Source organism: Delphinus delphis, chromosome 20 (genome assembly GCF_949987515.2).
Source record: "Delphinus delphis chromosome 20, mDelDel1.2, whole genome shotgun sequence".
NCBI lineage: Eukaryota > Metazoa > Chordata > Mammalia > Artiodactyla > Delphinidae > Delphinus > Delphinus delphis.
Window position 1 is genome coordinate 5,969,885 of NC_082702.1, and position 17,276 is coordinate 5,987,160.

General features: G+C 47.5%; 1 protein-coding gene across 2 annotated transcripts; it reads left to right on the forward strand.

Moving 5' to 3' along the window:
• The first annotated feature begins 1,863 nt into the window (after positions 1-1,863).
• Positions 1,864-16,853, forward strand: LOC132416389 (sialic acid-binding Ig-like lectin 5). Of its 2 annotated transcripts, XM_059999747.1 has the most exons (9): positions 1,864-1,941; positions 2,019-2,399; positions 2,623-2,901; positions 3,176-3,223; positions 3,932-4,186; positions 4,269-4,553; positions 4,778-4,877; positions 5,721-5,802; positions 16,346-16,853. In XM_059999747.1, exons 1-9 carry the CDS (start codon positions 1,905-1,907, stop codon positions 16,535-16,537), a joined length of 1,659 nt encoding a protein of 552 aa, XP_059855730.1. In that variant the 5' UTR covers positions 1,864-1,904; the 3' UTR covers positions 16,538-16,853. The 2 variants fall into 2 exon arrangements, with proteins under 2 accessions (XP_059855730.1, XP_059855731.1); XM_059999748.1 differs by lacking the exon at positions 4,269-4,553.
• The last annotated feature ends 423 nt before the right edge of the window (positions 16,854-17,276 follow it).

The window sequence follows — 17,276 nt, forward strand, 5'->3', positions numbered from 1 at the left end:
AGATCTTGGGACTTGTCAACCTCTGTAATCACACAAGCCAGTTCCTTATAATGAATCTCTTTATGTATGTATACACATGCTGTTGGTTCTGTTTCTAGAGAACCCTAATACACCCAGAGTAAAAGCCAAATTCTTACAATAGTCTCAAAATTTCTTCATAATCTGACCTATGATACCTCTCAGACCTACTCTCCTTATTCACCCCGTTAATCACTCTGCTACCCCGTCATCCAGCTGCGCTAAACACACCACACAGGCTCCCACCTTGGGACTTTTGAACGCGCTCTTCCTTCGGGGTGGATCACTTTTGCCTGGATACCCATAGGCGTCATTCTCTTACTTTCTTCATGTGTTTACTCAGACGTCACCCTCTCCATGAGGCCTGCCCCAGCCACGTTTTTAAAACTTTCAGCAGTTCTCAACTATTCCTCTTCTGCTTTCCTGTTTTTCTCAATATTTATTTATTTGGTTGCACAGGGTCTTAGTTGTGGCAGGGAGGCTCCTTAGTTGTGGCATGCGAACTCTTAGTTGTGGCATGCATGTGGGATCTAGTTCCCTGTGGGACTGAACCTGGGCCCCCTGCGTTGGGAGCACGGAGTCCTATCCACTGCGTCACCAGGCGAGTTCCTGCTTTCCTGATTTTAATTGTTTCCTTAGACTACATTATTCTCCAAGAGACTGTGTATCTTTTTTTTTTTTTTTTTTTTTTTGCGGTATGCGGGCCTCTCACTGTTGTGGCCTCTCCCGCTGCGGAGCACAGGCTCCGGACGTGCAGGCCCAGCGGCCACGGCTCACGGGCCCAGCCGCTCCACGGCATGTGGGATCTTCCCGGACCGGGGCACGAACTCACGTTCCCTGCATTGGCAGGCGGACTCTCAACCACTGCGCCATCAGGGAAGCCCTGAGACTGTGTATCTTAATCTTCTTATTAAATGTTAGTCTCCCCACTCAGATTTTTGACTCACCTTTTCCACCCTAGGAGCTTATCCTGTGTTCTATCTCCAGCCCCTACATAGCCCCTGCATGGGGGCATGGCACACAGCAGGTGTCCTCAAAGCCTTAGTTGAATGAGCGAGTATCAGTGCCAGGCTGTGCCCTAAGTGCTTGACACATATGAACTCATCTAATCCTCACACAGCATTTCTGCTAGTGTCTCTGTTTTTCCGATGAGCAAACTGAGGCACAGAGAGGCTAAGTAACTTTGGTAAAGTTGAACAGGTGGCAGGTGAGTTGGTAGGTAGGCAGGTGTCTGGGTTCCAACCCGGGCACTCCTTGCCTTCAACTCCCACATTCGAAACACCCTGTGCTCGGTCTGCTTTGGGCATCAGCACCAGGACCAGAGTCTGAGGCTGCCTGGGACGAGGACAGTGATGGGAACGGGGACCTAACTCATGGGGTCAGGAGGCTCCAGGGTCACTGGTGGCGACCACAGCTCTGTGACCACTGTGGACCGAGTCATGTCCAACTGACATGCTTGTTGCTGAGAACTTACCTTTCTCCTGACTTGGGGGCAGGCCTCCATCACCTGGACCCTCAGCCTGGGCTCCCTTCAACATGTGATAATGAATTTGCTCTTTGACCTCCCAGAGGCCCTGATCCCCAGGGAGCTGGACAGGTGATGCTCTCTTCCCCATGTAGACAACAGTGGAAGGGCTACAGCTGTGGGGCCTTGGGTGCCTAGACAAGCCTCACATTTCAGTAGCTCGCAGTCTGCAGCTGCAAATGGGAGAGACCTGCCCCCTCCTGTGGCCTGTGGCGTCCAAGTTCCCCTTCTGCTTGGCCAAGGCCGTCGCTGTCACCCACTGGCTTCCTGTTGGGGCTTCCTCGGTCGCTCCCCACATTCGCGGCGCTTCCTTCCCTGAGTGAGGCACTTGGACCCGGGCTCTGCGCTGGCGGACGCGGACATGGTGCCCCTGCTGCTGCTGCCCCTGCTTTGGGGGGGTGAGTGGGCCGAGGGAGGAGGGGCGGCAAGGGTGGGGGAGGGGCTGGAGCTTCAGCGGAGCCTCTGTGTCCCCCAGGGTCCCTGCAGGAGGACCAGGGGTACCGGCTCCTAGTGCAGGAATCAGTGACGGTGCAGGCGTGCCTGGGTGTCTACGTGCCCTGCTCTTTTTCCTACCCTTGGAGTCCGTGGTACTACTATGGAGAACCCTTCATCTATTGGTTCCGGGAAGGGGACGACATACACCGCAGTGATCCTGTGGCCACAAACAACCCAGGTAGACAAGTGAAGCCAGAGACCCAGGGCCGATTCCACCTCCTCCGGGACCGCAGGGAAGAGAACTGCTCCCTGAACATCAGAGATGCCAGGATGAGCGACACAGGAGTCTACTTCTTCCGAGTGGAGAGAGGTGATAGGAAATACAGCTACAGAGATAAGAAGCTGAATTTGCAGGTGACAGGTATGGCAGGGGCCCAGGAGAGGACCCTGGGACGTGGAGACTCCCGTATTAGAACAGGAACAGGACACAGGACCACTCCCTGCTCCAGGTCTTGGGGTTTAGGGGTTCAGAAGAGACACAGGACCTGGGGTGAGCTGTGGCTCTGAAGCACTGGTCCCTCTCAGGGTCACATTCTGGGCCCCCACCCCCCTGGGGCCCAGGCATCTCCCTCTCTTCTCGTCAGCCCCAACAGAGAAACCTGACATCCATTTTCTGGAGGCTCTGGAGTCCGGCCGCCCCACAAACCTGATTTGCCACCTGTCACTAGTCTGTGATGGGGGAAGAGTTTTCTCATTCTCCTGGGCGGGGGATGCCCTTGATGCCATGGACCCAGAGACCCTCCACTCCTCGGTGCTCACCTTCACCCCGAGGCCCCAGGACCACGGCACCAACCTCACCTGTCGAGTGGAACTCCAAGGAGATCAAGTGACCATGGAGAGAACCATCCGACTCAACGTGTCATGTGAGTTTGGAGGGGGGCTGGGTCCCTGAGGGCAGTCGGCTGTGTGTGTGTGCGTGTGCGTGTGCGTGTGTGTGTGTGTGTGTGTGTGTGTGTGTAGAGGGCAGGGATAGAATGAGGGCCAGCTCACTCTTTTATGGATCTGCGCCTTGGGAGCCGAGGTGGGGAGAGGCCATGAGGACAGCCATGTCCCCTTCCTGGTTTCCTTCCTTGGGTGCTGGGTCAGTTTCCATCCCACTGCTCAGCTCTGAAGCAAGGCCACATCTTTCCATCCTAGATGCTCCGTGGAACCTCAGTATCAACCTCTGCTTCAGAAATGTCACAGGTAGGAAAGGACCTCTCTTCTCCGGGGCTGGGTCCAGCTCCTGGGACCACCTCCAAGCAGAGAGGGTGGGATTAGGGCTTGAATGCGTCACATATGGGAAGAGCAAGGATAAAGATCACCACCCTCTCTCCCCCGCCTCCCAGGCGCTAGTCCACACACAGATTCAATACACATATACACATACATACACATACATATATACATGCACGTACACACGTACCCACAGCCACATCTCCACACAGACGCATACGGAAATGCACACACGCACATGCACCCACACACGCATGGACACACACATACAGGCCACACCCACACACGCACCACACACATACACACTCACACACTCTGTTCAAAGCCCATTTCGCTTCACCATGGTTGTGCTCTGTGGTTTTCCTGCACAGAACCGCCTGCGTCCCATTTCCTGGTGCCTTCACTGAATCAGTTTCCCAAGGCTTGAGGCTCTCTGTGCTCTTTCCACCAAACAGCCCAGGCACGGCACGTCCCATTGAGACACTGAGCGTCCCCTGAAGATACGAGGCCCAGACACGTTGTGTCAACCTCCTTAGGGTGTGAGGGTCCAGCCTTGGAACCCACACCGAAGCAAGCTAGCTGGCCAGGGGAGGAGGGGGAGAGGCCAACTAGATCCTGGGAAGGCAGGAGGGATGAGACCTCAGCCTCCCCCAGCTCTCGCTGCACTTTCCCCCAAAGCCCTCAAGGCTCTACAAAACAGCTCATCCCTTCTCATCTCGGAGAGCCAGGCTCTGCAGCTGCTCTGTGTGGCTGACAGCAACCCCCCTGCACAGCTGAGCTGGTTCCGGACGTCCCCAGCCCTGAACGCCACCCGCATCTCCAGCACCAAGATCCTGGAGCTGCCAGGCTTAGGCGCTGCAGAAAGAGAATTCACCTGCCGAGCTCAGAACCCTCTGGGCTCCCAGAATACGTCTCTGAGCCTCTCGGTGGTCTGTGAGTGCGGGGACCCCTGGGGGCAGGACACCTGGGCCCAGGTGAGGGGAGGGGCACCGCTGACTTTCCTCCCTCTGTACAGACCCCCCGCAGCTGCTGGGACCCTCCTGCTCCCAGGAGGAGGAGGGTCTGCACTGCAACTGTTCCTCCCGAGCCCAGCCGGCCCCCTCCCTGCGCTGGCGGCTGGGGGAGGGGCTGCTGGAGGGGAATTTCAGCAACGCCTCCTTCAAGGTCACCTCCAGCTCGGCTGGGCCCTGGGTCAACAGCTCCCTGAGCCTCCGCGAGGGGCTCAGCTCTGGCCTCAGACTCAGCTGCGAGGCCCAGAACGTCCACGGGGCCCAGAGCGCCACTGTCCTGCTGCTGCCAGGTCAGGGGGCCTGTTGAGGGCAGAGGCTTAGGGGGAAAGGAGTTAAGGTCCTAGAAGATGATGCTTGGAGGGAGAGGGGCTGGGGCCTGGACAGAAGGTGGTTGCTAGGACAGGGTGCCCCATCTCAGATCTGAAGGGGTTCTCCAGCAAGTTCTGCAAGGAGGTGGGAAGGCAAGAGACTGAATCTTAGGAGTGAGCTCATCTCACAGCCCTCTCCTCTGCAGGGAAACCGGCATCCCTGACCGGAGTGGTTCGTGGGGCCCTTGCAGGTGCCGGTGCCATGGCCCTGCTGTCACTGTGTTTGTGTGTTATCTTCTTTTGCATGTAAGCCTGTGTTCTTGGGGAGGTGTACAGGGGTGTGTGTGTGGTAGGCAGTCCAGAGAACGGTCATTTAACCCCAGAAAGGCAGAGCTGAGTAGACTAGATCCAGAGGGGGTCTTTTTTTTTTTTTTGCGGGGTTGGGGGGGAATAGGTAACAGCCTTCGTGAGATAGAATTCCCATACGTTTAAGGTGTACAATTTATTGGCTTTCAGTCTATTCAGAGTTGTGTGTCCATCACCATGATTTTGATAGAACTTTTTCATTAGCCCATGAAATGAAACCAAAAGGAAACGCACACCCCTTGTCGTCCCATCTGATCCGTGCCCTGCCCTAGACAACCACGAATCTGAGTCCCTCTAGAGTTGTCTATTCCGGACATTGTGGAATCATAAAATATGTGGTCCCTTGTGACTGACTCCTTTTGCTTAGCGCGATGATTTCAAGGTTCGTGCACGTTGTGGCATGTGTCCGTACTTTGTTCCTTTTTATTTCCAAATAATGTTCCCTGGTATGAATGGAGCACGTTTCTACCCATCCGCTCATCCACTGATGGACATTTGGGTTGTTTCCACTTTTTGGCTATCATTTGCCAATAATAATAACATTCACGTACAAGTTTTCATGCGTAAGCGGGGTCTTTAGGGATGGAAATTCAGTCTTGGCCAAGGTCCTGGTCATCCAGGGGGATGAAGCACTCACTTGCCCGTCAGGAAGGCCTCCGAGTCCAGTTCCAGGGTCCGGATGCCTGAGTTGTCTTACCAGGGAGTGGGGGCAGCCTGCTTGCCTTTGCCCGAGCCGGCCTTCTGCAGTTTCTTCTCTTCTCTTCCACTGGTTTCTTCTCCTAGAGTGAAAGACCGCAGAAAGCAGGCAGCCAGGAGACCAGAGGGTGTGGATGGTGAAGACCCCGTCATGGGTACCATCGCCTGGGTGAGTGATGTGGGCGTCTTCTCCTGCAGTGGGAGCCCTGGGCGTATCCACTCGCTGGGTCCAGACTGAGTTCCTCAGTATTTCCTGCTCCTCCCTGGCCCCCCGGGCGGACTCCTGGGCATTGACTCCCCTTCTGTTCTTCCCCTTCATCCCCCAGACGCAATGGCCCTCCGCTGACCACTGAGCCAACCTCACCTCTTTGCCAGATACAGCCTTCCAGAACCATCTCCCCCAAACCAGTACTTTCCAGCCCTTCTGGAGTTTCAAAGCTGTTGTTTGCTACCATTGCTTAGAGAATCGAGTCCTAATCCTTGGTCTGATATACGAAGTCCTTCCTGAGGTCTCCCCTGATGGCCGCTCCAGCCACTGGTCCTGCCCTGGGGTCCAGCTACACTGGCCTTCTCACTGTCTCCATAGCAATCTATCAGCTGATGACTCAGAGCCTTTGAATGTACAGTTCCTTCTACCTGCAATGCCCTTCCTTCCTCATTTCGACCAGACCACCTCGCCTCCTCCTTCTAGCTCCAATATCAACATCTCTTACTCTGGGAAACCTTTGTCCTCTCCCTCCCTGTCAAGGCCCATCCCTCCCTTCTCTATATCCCCAGAGCTCTGTGTCCACCCCTGTACTGAGGGTCACATCACACAACATCACTATATTTACCTGTCTCCACCCTCTCATCGTATTTGTAAAGTCCTTGAGAGGGCGGGGGTTGTAATTTTCTCTCACTGTCCCTGTCCAGCATGACCCCCCTTCTCTTTTTTAAAATTGGGTTCGCGTTGCCCTAAGTGGAGTTATCCAAAATGCTTTGCTCGTGACCGAGCTATTATCACTGGAACATGCAGTGTTCGCTTTGTTTTTCATAATATGATAAGCAAATGTAAACCTCCCGTCCAACCTAAGACTTCAAACATTGATGATGACTTTTATCTACCCATGTTGCTCCCTGATCCATCCTCAGTAACCACTGCTCTGAATCTCTTTTTTTTTAAATTTATTTATTTAATTTATTTATTATTTTTGGCTGCGTTGGGTCTTCGTTGATGCACGCGGGCTTTCTCTAGTTGTGGCGAGCGGGGGCTACTCTTCGTTGCGCTGCGCGGGCTTCTCATTGCAGTGGCTTCTCTTGTTGCTGAGAACGGGCTCTAGGTGCGCGGGCTTCAGTAGTTGTGGCACACGGGCTTAGTTGCTCCGCGGCATGTGGGATCTTCCCGGACCAGAGCTCGAACCCGTGTCCTCTGCATTGGCAGGCAGTTCTTAACCACTGCGCCACCAGGGTAGCCCTGCTCTGAATCTTTTGTTGCTGGTGTTATCACATATATGTTTACCCAAAATGTACACTGTTTAGTTTAATTGCTTCTGAACCTACAAAGGGCTTCACGTTCCGCATACTCTTCTTGGACTCGCTTTGTAGATGCAACATTAGGTCACAAAGAGTCATTCCTATTTTTACATAAAGTTGCAGTTCTCAATTGTATAATAATTCATTTTATTATTATGTCTATTATCTAAGCTTGTATTGATGGACATTTGAGTTGTTTCCAGGTGTTGCTCTTACGAACATTCTTATTCGTGTCTCACTGTGTTCACATGTGAGAGTTTTTCTTTAGCATTACTTAAGAATTTAATTACTAGGTCATAGTGCATGTAAAGTTCATATTTACAAGATCATGACAAATGGTTTTCCAAAGCAACTGCATTCATTTATACTCCCATCGGTGCTTATCAGATTCTGTTGATCTACAATCTCTCCAACACTTGGTTTTCTCAATTTTTTTTTTTTTGTCATCTCACCATCTCACTATGGTGTTGGTTTGCATTTCCTTGGTTACCAATGAAAACAAAAGTCTCTCTATGTCTTCAGTGGCATATGAACATGTTCTCTATAAAATGCCAGGTCCCATCTATGGCCCATTCCCCTACTGGATGTTGGACTTTTTCTTATTAAATTTGTTGGAGTTCTTTATACATTTTTATACTGTTTTTTTTTTCTTTCTGGTTATATACATGGTAAATATCTTCTCCCAGTGAGTAGCTTATCTTCACTTTTTTTAAAGGTGACCTCTGATTATGGTAAGTTCTGAATTGCAATATAACCATATTTACCAGTCTTCTCTTTTCTATTGAGTGCCTTTGGGGTCTCATTTAAGAAACTCTTCCCCATCTTAAGATTAGAAGGATATTCAAGTATAGTTTCTATGAAAAGTTTTGTTTTCCTGTTGACATTTAAAGACTTCATCTACCGGGAGTTGAGGTTTGTGTGTGGTGTGCAGTGTTGATCTATATATGTCCTTTCTTCATTTATAGAATAGTCCTTCGCTCCCTCCCCTACTGATCTGCCATACATCAAAAGTCCATACGTGGGCGGGCCTCTATCTGTGGCCTCTTCTATTCCAATCGTCAATTTTATAGTCCCTGAGTCAGAACTCTGTCTACAGTCAACAGCATCTATAAACTCAAACATAAGTCCTGGTATCTAACAGAGCAAAACCTTCTCCTGAATCTTTTTCAGAAGTTGTCTTGCCTATCCTTGGCCCTTTGTTGTTCTATTTAAATGTTAGAGTCAGTTTGTCAAGTTCCAAAAAAAGTACTCCTGTTGGAGTTTTGACTGGAATTACATTGAACCCATAGATCAATTCAGGAGGAGTGTACTTGTTTTTGAATTTAAGTCTTCTAACCCACGAAAAACGGATATCTCTATTCATTTAAGTCTTTTAAAAAATGTTTTCAAGAAAGAGAGACAATTCCTTCACACAGGTCTTGGTCATCTTTTTCTATTTTTCTTCCTAAATACTAGTTATTGTTACTATTGTAAATGCTATCTTTTTTATTTTATTTTATTATTTATTTATTTTTTTAAACATCTTTATTGGGGTATAATTGCTTTACAATGGTGTTAGTTTCTGCTTTATAACAAAGTGAATCAGTTATACATATACATATGTTCCCATATCTCTTCCCTCTTATTTTATTTTTTTATATTTGGCCGTGCTGGGTCTTCGGTTTCTCTGCGAGGGCTTTCTCTAGTTGCGGCACGCGGGGGCCACTCTTCATCACGGTGCGCGGGGCTCTCACTGTCGCGGCCTCTCCTGTTGCGGAGCACAGGCTCCAGACGCGCAGGCTCAGTAGTTGTGGCTCACGGGCCTAGTTGCTCCGTGGCATGTGGGATCCTCCCAGACCAGGGCTCGAACCCGTGTCCCCTGCATCGGCAGGCGGGTTCTCAACCACTGCGCCACCAGATAAAACCCCTGGCAGGAGTTCTTTAGACCCAACCAGGTTGTCAATTACTTGCCGCGCAGTCTTAATTTGGATGTTTGGTGGTCGTCTGCGTGGATCTTTTCAAGTCCGAAGAGATAGAGCAATAGGAGAATGAGAAAGACTGAGGGGGAAAAGCCTTGGCCTCAGTGCGCTTCTTCACGGCCAGAGAACTGGTCCCTGGCAGACCCTGCAGGCGACGTCAGCTGCCCCTTAACGGACTACTTGAATCTACGTGGCTCAGGGTAAGTCCCAGCCACCCTTCAGAGGGGAGCCATAGCCCAGTAGGCGGATCGAGATTATGGCCTTGGAGGCCCCGCATTGGGTGCCAGGAAAGATGTTGCAGGAAAGAGAGTGGGGTGCGAGAGGATGGTCACATCCCAAGTCATGTCTGCGTCCCTGGGATGGCCGCCCAGTGTGGGTTCTTGGCTTTGCGCAGGCAAGGATTCAAGAGCAAGACAAAGCGAAAGAAGGTTTATTCAGGGAGATACACACTCCATAGAGTGTGGGCCATCTTGGAAGGCAAGAGGCCGATGCTATCTTTTTTAAAGTGCATTTTCTGATTGCTCATTGCTGGTATGCAGAATGAAAAAAAAAAGTTTTTTCAAAACATATGAGGTTGTTTTTGTAATTAAAAAAAATCACAGGGGCTTCCCTGGTGGCGCAGTGGTTGAGAATCTGCCTGCCGATGCAGGGGACACGGGTTCGAGCCCTGGTCTGGGAAGATCCCACATGCCGCGGAGAAACTGGGCCCGTGAGCCACAACCACTGAGCCTGCGCGTCTGGAGCCTGTGCTCCGCGACAAGAGAGGCCGCGACAGTGAGAGGCCCGCGCACAGTGATGAAGAGTGGCCCCCGCTCGCCGCAACTAGAGAAAGCCCTCGCACAGAAACGAAGACCCAACATAGCCAAAAATAAATTAATTAATTAATTTAAAAAAATCACAAATTGGTCTTGGGTGCCATTTAGAATCGTGTTGCATTGGTAGCTGGAAAATTCTTAGATCTTATCCATAAGCCTGCTGAACCATTCCTTTTCAGAGATAAAGATACCATCTGAAAAATTTGTAATATTCTTGTTTTTAACGGTCGTGGCTTGCTGAATCAAAGCAACTGAGTTTGATGCACATGTAATGTCGTTTCCTTCAAGAATCAGCTGGTCCTTTCGGGCTTCAGGTACTGAAGAAGAAACGCCTAGCCTCCTGCAACCCCTGCAGGTGTATTTTTCTTCTGAGAGGTTTCAGATTTCAACAAATGACTCACTCCCCTGAATAAATGGTGGGGAAGTGAGCGCACCAAGACTGCCTCGTGTGGTAATGGAAGTCCGTGTGACACTTCAGATTGTGGGCAGGTTGTTTGTACAGTAGTCAATTTCTTTTCATTTCCCCACCATTTGTCCACACAGAGCTGCTCCTTTTACTTTTTTTTTTTTTTTTTTTTTTTTTTGCGGTACGCGGGCCTCTCACCGTTGTGGCCTCTCCCGTTGCGGAGCGCAGGCTCAGCGGCCATGGCTCACGGGCCCAGCCGCTCCGCGGCATGTGGGATCTTCCCGGACCGGGGCACGAACCCGTGTCCCCTGCATCGGCAGGCGGACTCTCAACCACTGCGCCACCAGGGAAGCCCTCTTTCACTATGTTTTTAAGCTGGATACTTAGCTTATTAATATATAGCACATTTCTTTCATTATAAAAGTATTTTTGGATAAATTTCTCTCAGAATATGACTTTAATTTCATTCCACACATTTTGAAATGTGTTAATATCATTCAGTTCTAAATATTGCTAAAACCCTATTGTGATTTCTTTTTGGAATCTTAAATTATTGGGGATTTAAAAAAAATCCCAAATGTATGGGGATTTTAAAACGTCTTTCCATCCTTAAATTCTAAATACATTGAGTTTTTTCTCAGAGTGCATGGTTTTTATGATACCTATTTTTTAAATTTGTTGAGACTTGATCTGTGGCCTGGTATGTGATGAATGTTCGTAAATATTTCCTATATGCTTCAGGAAAAAAAAAATTTCCTATTTCATAAATTCCAGGTAACATCAGTAGGCCAGTGTGTTAACTGTATTGTTCAAATACAAATCCATATCTTTCCTAATAGGTCTTCCTGACCTGTCAATATTTGAAATCTTATGTTATGATAGTTTACTTGTCAATTTTTCCCTGGAGTTCTAGCAAATGTATTTCTTATAATTGATGTATTTTTAAATTAAAACCGTATATTTTAGAAGTATTGTATCTTAGTGAATTGAACATTTTATCACATTTAATCACATGTAGTGATTGTCTTTGTGCCTACTGATACTTTTTGTTTTAAAGTCTATTTGGTTAGATCTTAAAACAGATACACCAATTTGTCATTGGTCAGTTAGAAAGGATAATATTTCTCCATCCTTTCCTCTCCCCACCCCCTTCCAACATTTTACTTATGCTTTGGCAGTGATTCTTTTAAATAGTATATAACCAGGTTTTAAAAACTCCAATTTCACATCCCCTGTTGAGTTCACTCTTTTTGGATTTATTGTGGTTATTGATACATGTGGATTTCTTTGTACCATTTTACCTTTCCCTTCTGTTTGGTTCCATTTTTTTTCAATATTTCATTTTCTCCTTTCTTATTTAAACATTTAATATCTCTGTCTTACACCTAACAGAAAGAACTCGAGTGCTTTCATATCTATTGGTTTCCTCTCTGTCCACCTTCTACTGTAATGTTGGTTCTTTTTCTAGATCTCCAGTTTTCATTCTGGGTAATTATGAACACACTTAACATTTTTCCGTTCTCTGGTCTTCTTAAAAAAATATATACAGGTACACATTTTACTGAGGTGTTTGAGCACCTTTGTATCCTATATTTCTTGCGTGTGGTTTCTTAGTTTTGTTATTTTTATTTGAATTCTTTTTATTTGAATTCTTCCTCCCAACATGTTCTCATTTGGGTTTTCCTGTATTAAGACTTGTGTCTGAAAATATTTTTATGCCCCTACAGTTGAATTTCATTTGGCAGGATATTGATTCCATGATCAAGGTGATTTCGCTTCAATGCTTTGAACACTTTATTCATTGTTTCTTGTACCCAGTATCGCTGTTAGAAATCTTAGGGCTCGCACATTGGTAGGTAATCCACTCATTCTCCCTGGAAAGGTTTATACGTTTCTCCTTGGTTTTGATATTTTTAAGAATACTCTATTTGGATGTGGGCTTTTCCTTTTTTTTTTCCTTGTGTCTGTGGGGTCCTTTGAGCTGAAGTGGTTCATTTTTTCTTTAATTCTGGCAATTTTATCTCCACTATTTTTGTCCAAATATTTCTTCTTCTTTTAATTTCCTTTTTATCTCATTTGGGGACTGTTGGGATTTCCCTGGCGGTCCAGTGGTTAAGACTCCATGCTTCCAATGCAGGGGTGGAGGGTTGGATCCCTGGTTGGGGAACTAAGATCCCACATGCCGTGTGGCGTGGCCAAAAAAAAAAAGCATATCATTTGGGGACTATTATAATCTGAGCTGAGATCTTCTATTTCTGTCCTCTATCTATTGTAACTTTTCTTTTCTTTTTTTAAAAAATATTTATTTATTTTGGCTGTGCCAGGCTCTAGTTGCAGCATGCATGCGGGATCTAGTTCCCCGAAGAGGGACTGAACCCTGGCCCCCTGAATTGGGAGTGCGGAGTCTTACCTACTGGACCACCAGGGAAGTCCCAACTATTCTTTTCGTATGTTGTGTGCTTCATCCTTCCCTACTTCCTTCTAGGGGAGACGTCAAAGGCCCTTCCAGCTCACTGACGTGTCTTCAATTCTATTCATTCTATTCTTCATTCCGCCATTGGGTTCTTCCTATTCTATTTTTCAGACATAATATTTCCACTTTTTACAGAACTGCATACACATTTCCTTTTCACATAATTTACGTGATTACATGACTTCTTGTTTTACATTTTATGTGCATAATTTCTGATGTATATAATTTCCTTTTTTTCCTCGCAGTTTGGAGATATATTTGACATACAGCACTGTATAAGTTTAAGGTGTACAGAATAATGATTTGACTTACATATATCATGAAATGATTAGCACAGTACGTTTAGCAAACATCCATCATCTCATATAGATAGAAAATTTTTTCCTTGTGATGAGAACTCAGGATTTACTCACTTAATAACTTTCGTATGTAACATAGAGCAGTGTCAATTATAATTATCCTGTTGTACATTTCTAGTACTTATGTATCTTATAACTGGAAGTTTGTACCTTTTGACCACCGTCATCTAATTCCCCCTCCCCCAGTCTCCCGCCTCTGATCACCACAAATCGGATCTCTTTTTCTATGAGTTTTCTTGTTTGCTCATTATTGAAGTATGATTGACCTACAACACTACGTTGGTTCCTGTTACACAACATAGTGATTCGCTATTTCTGTATGTTTCAAAATGATCACCATGATGTCTAGTTACGATATGTCACCATACAAAGATATTGCAGAGTTATTGACTGATGTACCTAATTTCTTATTCTCACTTTCACGATGGTAATATCATCACTCACTTCTCTTAGTGCATTTAGCGTGCTTAGTTTAAACCCTTGATCAAAGTGTTCTAATACTTGTGCTTTGGAGGTACAGGAAGTTCCCAGGTTCCGTGGGCTTGTTTTCCTTCCGGGATATTTACACTCCACGGGTGTCCAGTCCTGTGAGCTGGGAGGGCATATTCCCCTGGCGATGTTAGTTACTCAGTCTGGAGTATTGATTGGGTGAAGGTGAAAGGCAGATGATAGTCTGTGTCGGCTCAAAGGAGCAACGGGGACCAGCCCCAGGGTGGAGCTCCCCCAGGCACCAAAACCACTGCCCATCATTCCCACTTCCTGTCCCCCAAGAAAGCAGCTTAAGTCGCCCCTTTGCCTTCTGACCCTCAGAGAGAAGGAGCTTTGGGCAGGGACTCTTCGTGGATTTCGATCCACTGGACTCTGGAGTTTGGAAAGGAGAAAATGATGACAAGAATCCCAGAGGCCAGTGAGGCTCCATCTCGGCTCTCCTTCTCTTCACTCCAGGGAAGCTACGGTGCTGATGCAGCACTTACCTCTGGCCACCTGCATATCACCGTCCTGTCCAACGCTGTCTGAATTCTGCAGGCAATGATTGTCCCAAGGCAAGAGTAGAAGAGAGAAAGGAGCAGAATTCAAGCACATTTGAGGGGAAACATCCTCTTATCAACAAGGCAGATTCCCCAGCCGTGGGCTGCAGCACATCGCCTCCCCGACCCCATTTGTTCACATTAGCCTTTACTTCCCCCTAGGGACTTCAGTGTGATCAATTGATTATCAAGCAATCGACTAATTGATTTATAAAATTTTGTCATCCTGTAGTTCTATCTGTAGTTCTTCTTTGCTGGATCTTGGTGAATAGAGCCAGTGGCATGTGTGAATTCACTATCTTGACAGAACTGTGACAGAGAGCTTTGTTTTCCCCATTATTTTACTCTCAACCTTTCTGTAACTTTCATACTGTGGGCAGAATAGTAAAGCGATGAGCTTCATAGTCCCTGGAGTTCAACTTCCTGTGTTCAAGTCCTCGATCCAACCACTTCCAAGCTGTGTGACCTTGGACAAGTTAGTTAACCTCTCTGTTTCTTTATTTTCTCTTCTGGAAATAAGACTGTGGATATGGCGGTAACTGTTTCATTGGGTTGTTACAAGAAATGCTTAGAAATGTGCCTAGGTCATGGGGAAATTGCTTACAACTGTTACCTAATGTTACTATTCCCCCCTCTAATAAGGAACTGCATGAAGGCAGGTATTTTGGGCTGTTTCAGTTCCTCTTATGTCCTCATTTGCAAGAATGGCACCTAACTCATAGCCAGCACTCGGCAAAGAGGTATTGAATGAAAGAATGCACATATCACTTTCTCCTGTTTATTCATCTGAGCTGCATGTTGCCTTATGATGACCAATTTAATCCCTTCTTAATACATGGTAAGGCTATTATTAATGGACGCACATCCTTATTTCTCCCTCTTTGGCTGCAGTAGCGTCAATACACCTAGCTGCTTTGTCATTTCATTTTACCTTGCTCATGTCTAATATGGGCAGCTCTGTCTGGATATTCTGTTTTTTTGCTGAGGTCATAAAACCATTTGTTCCTAACCCGGAACTCGTTTTTTTTTTTCTTTCTGAGCTACTTTTGAAGGTTAATGTTGCTTTCAACACTCTCTTCTATAGCATGATGATGTAGGGGTGTGGGCAGACTTGAGAGAGAAAAGGGAATGGCTTCCCAGTGTCTGGGTACCATCTTTGCTGGGAGACTTGGGTCCTGCCTTATTTTCATTTCTGTTTTATGGAGCCCAGGCCCAGGATCCGGAATTGCCATCTCTTTTTAAAAATTATTTATTTATTTATTTATGGCTGTGTTGGGTCTTCGTTGCTGCGTGCAGGCTTTCTCTAGTTGTGGAGAGCAGGGGCTACTCTTCATTGCAGTGTGTGGGCTTCTCATTGCAGTGGCTTCTCTTGTTGCAGAGCACAGGCTCTAGGCATGCAGGCTTCAGTAGTTGTGGCACGTGGGCTCAGTAGTTACGGCACCCGGGCTCAGTAGTTGTGTTTCGCAGGCTCTAGAGCGCAGGCTCAGTACTTGTGGCACAGGGGCTTAGTTGCTCCATGGCATGTGGGATCTTCCTGGACCAGGGCTTGAACCCATGTCCCTTGTATTGGCAGGTGGATTCTTAACCACTGCACCACCAGGGAAACCAGAATTGCCATCTCTTTTCTGGTTTCTGCATAAGCTATCTCACGGTACACCACGAAGTTAGAAATTTGCTTTGTTTCCTTGTCTCTAATCCAGTGCTTCTAGCAGACTAAGCTGCCTGAGGTCAGGGTCCATGTCTGTTTTCTCACACAGTCCACCTGGCCTCTCGCCCAGGACTTGGCACGGGAGACACTGTCAGTAACACAGCAGACCTGGGTTTGAGTCCTGGCTCTGCCATTTACTATATGAGTGACCTTGGGCAAGTTACTTTACCTCTCCCCACCTCAGTTTTCCTACCTGTAAAATGGGGATAATGAGAGTATCATTCATACTGGGGCTTTCTGTGAAGGTTAAATATGATTCGTAAGCCCTTGATATGGCCTAATCAGTCTTAGTATTACAAAACTGTAAATGAATGAGTGAATATTTGAGTTCATAGGAAACACGTGTGGAATGAGAAGATGAACGAATAAATGTCCCTTCAGGCCGACTTTCCCTTGGAGGGGAAAGTGCCTGCCTTACTCCTTCTCTGACTCCCTTTTCTCCCCTTTACTCAGGGTTCCAGGCAAAAGCCCTGGCCAGACGGCCCCCCGGACCAGACGTCGTCCCCTGCAGAGGATGCCCCGCCTTCAGGGGAGCAGCAGGAGCTCCATTACGCCTCCCTCAGCTTTCGCGGGATGAAGTCTCGCGAGCCTTTGGACCAGGAGGCCACCAGCACCACCGAGTACTCAGAGATCAACACAAGCTAATGAGGACTCGCCCAGAGCTTGGTCCTGGCTGGAGCAATCACAGCCTCTGTGGGGAAAAGGAGAAGTCAGGGACTAGTTGGTGAAGCCTTTGTGGCAGTATTAGCATTAACTACTGTATGAGTGTCCCCAGGTAGAGCAGAAGGAAGACAGGTGATAGGATTAGAGACTTGGGCTCAATCAAATGCTGGTTCCAGCACTTCCTGAGGCATCGTTAGCAAGCAATTCACTTTATCTCTGTGTCTCAGTTTTCCGTCTGTAAATCAGAGATCATGTGTCTTACCTCAAAGCTGTGTGAGAATTAAAGAGAGAACACATAAAAATCAACCAACAGAGGTCCCGTCATGTGGCGTGCGCTTAGTGTCTGCTGGTTTCTCTTCCTTGAAGAGAAAGGTCCTCCTGGCAAGTTCTCCTGAGGCTGGGGGTGACTAGTGTTGACCTGCAAAAAATAGACGGCCAGACATTTCTCCAGCAAACATGGGTTTATCCGGCATTAGCTGAGCATGGCAACTTGCGGTCTGCAACCGTTATGAGCCATGTACAAGTTCTGACACAGCAAGGGAAGGAGACCGCTTTTATAGAGGGGCAAAGGAAGTTGGGGGCTAGAGCAAACAGAGTCCCTGGCTTTTCATTGGCAGAGTCCTTGCCAGGAAAGAAGAGCCGTCTTTCTTCTTCCTGTTGGGCTCTACTCATCACAGGCCGTGAGAGGTCTCCCTCTGGTCTCCTGACTCTATTAAACTGA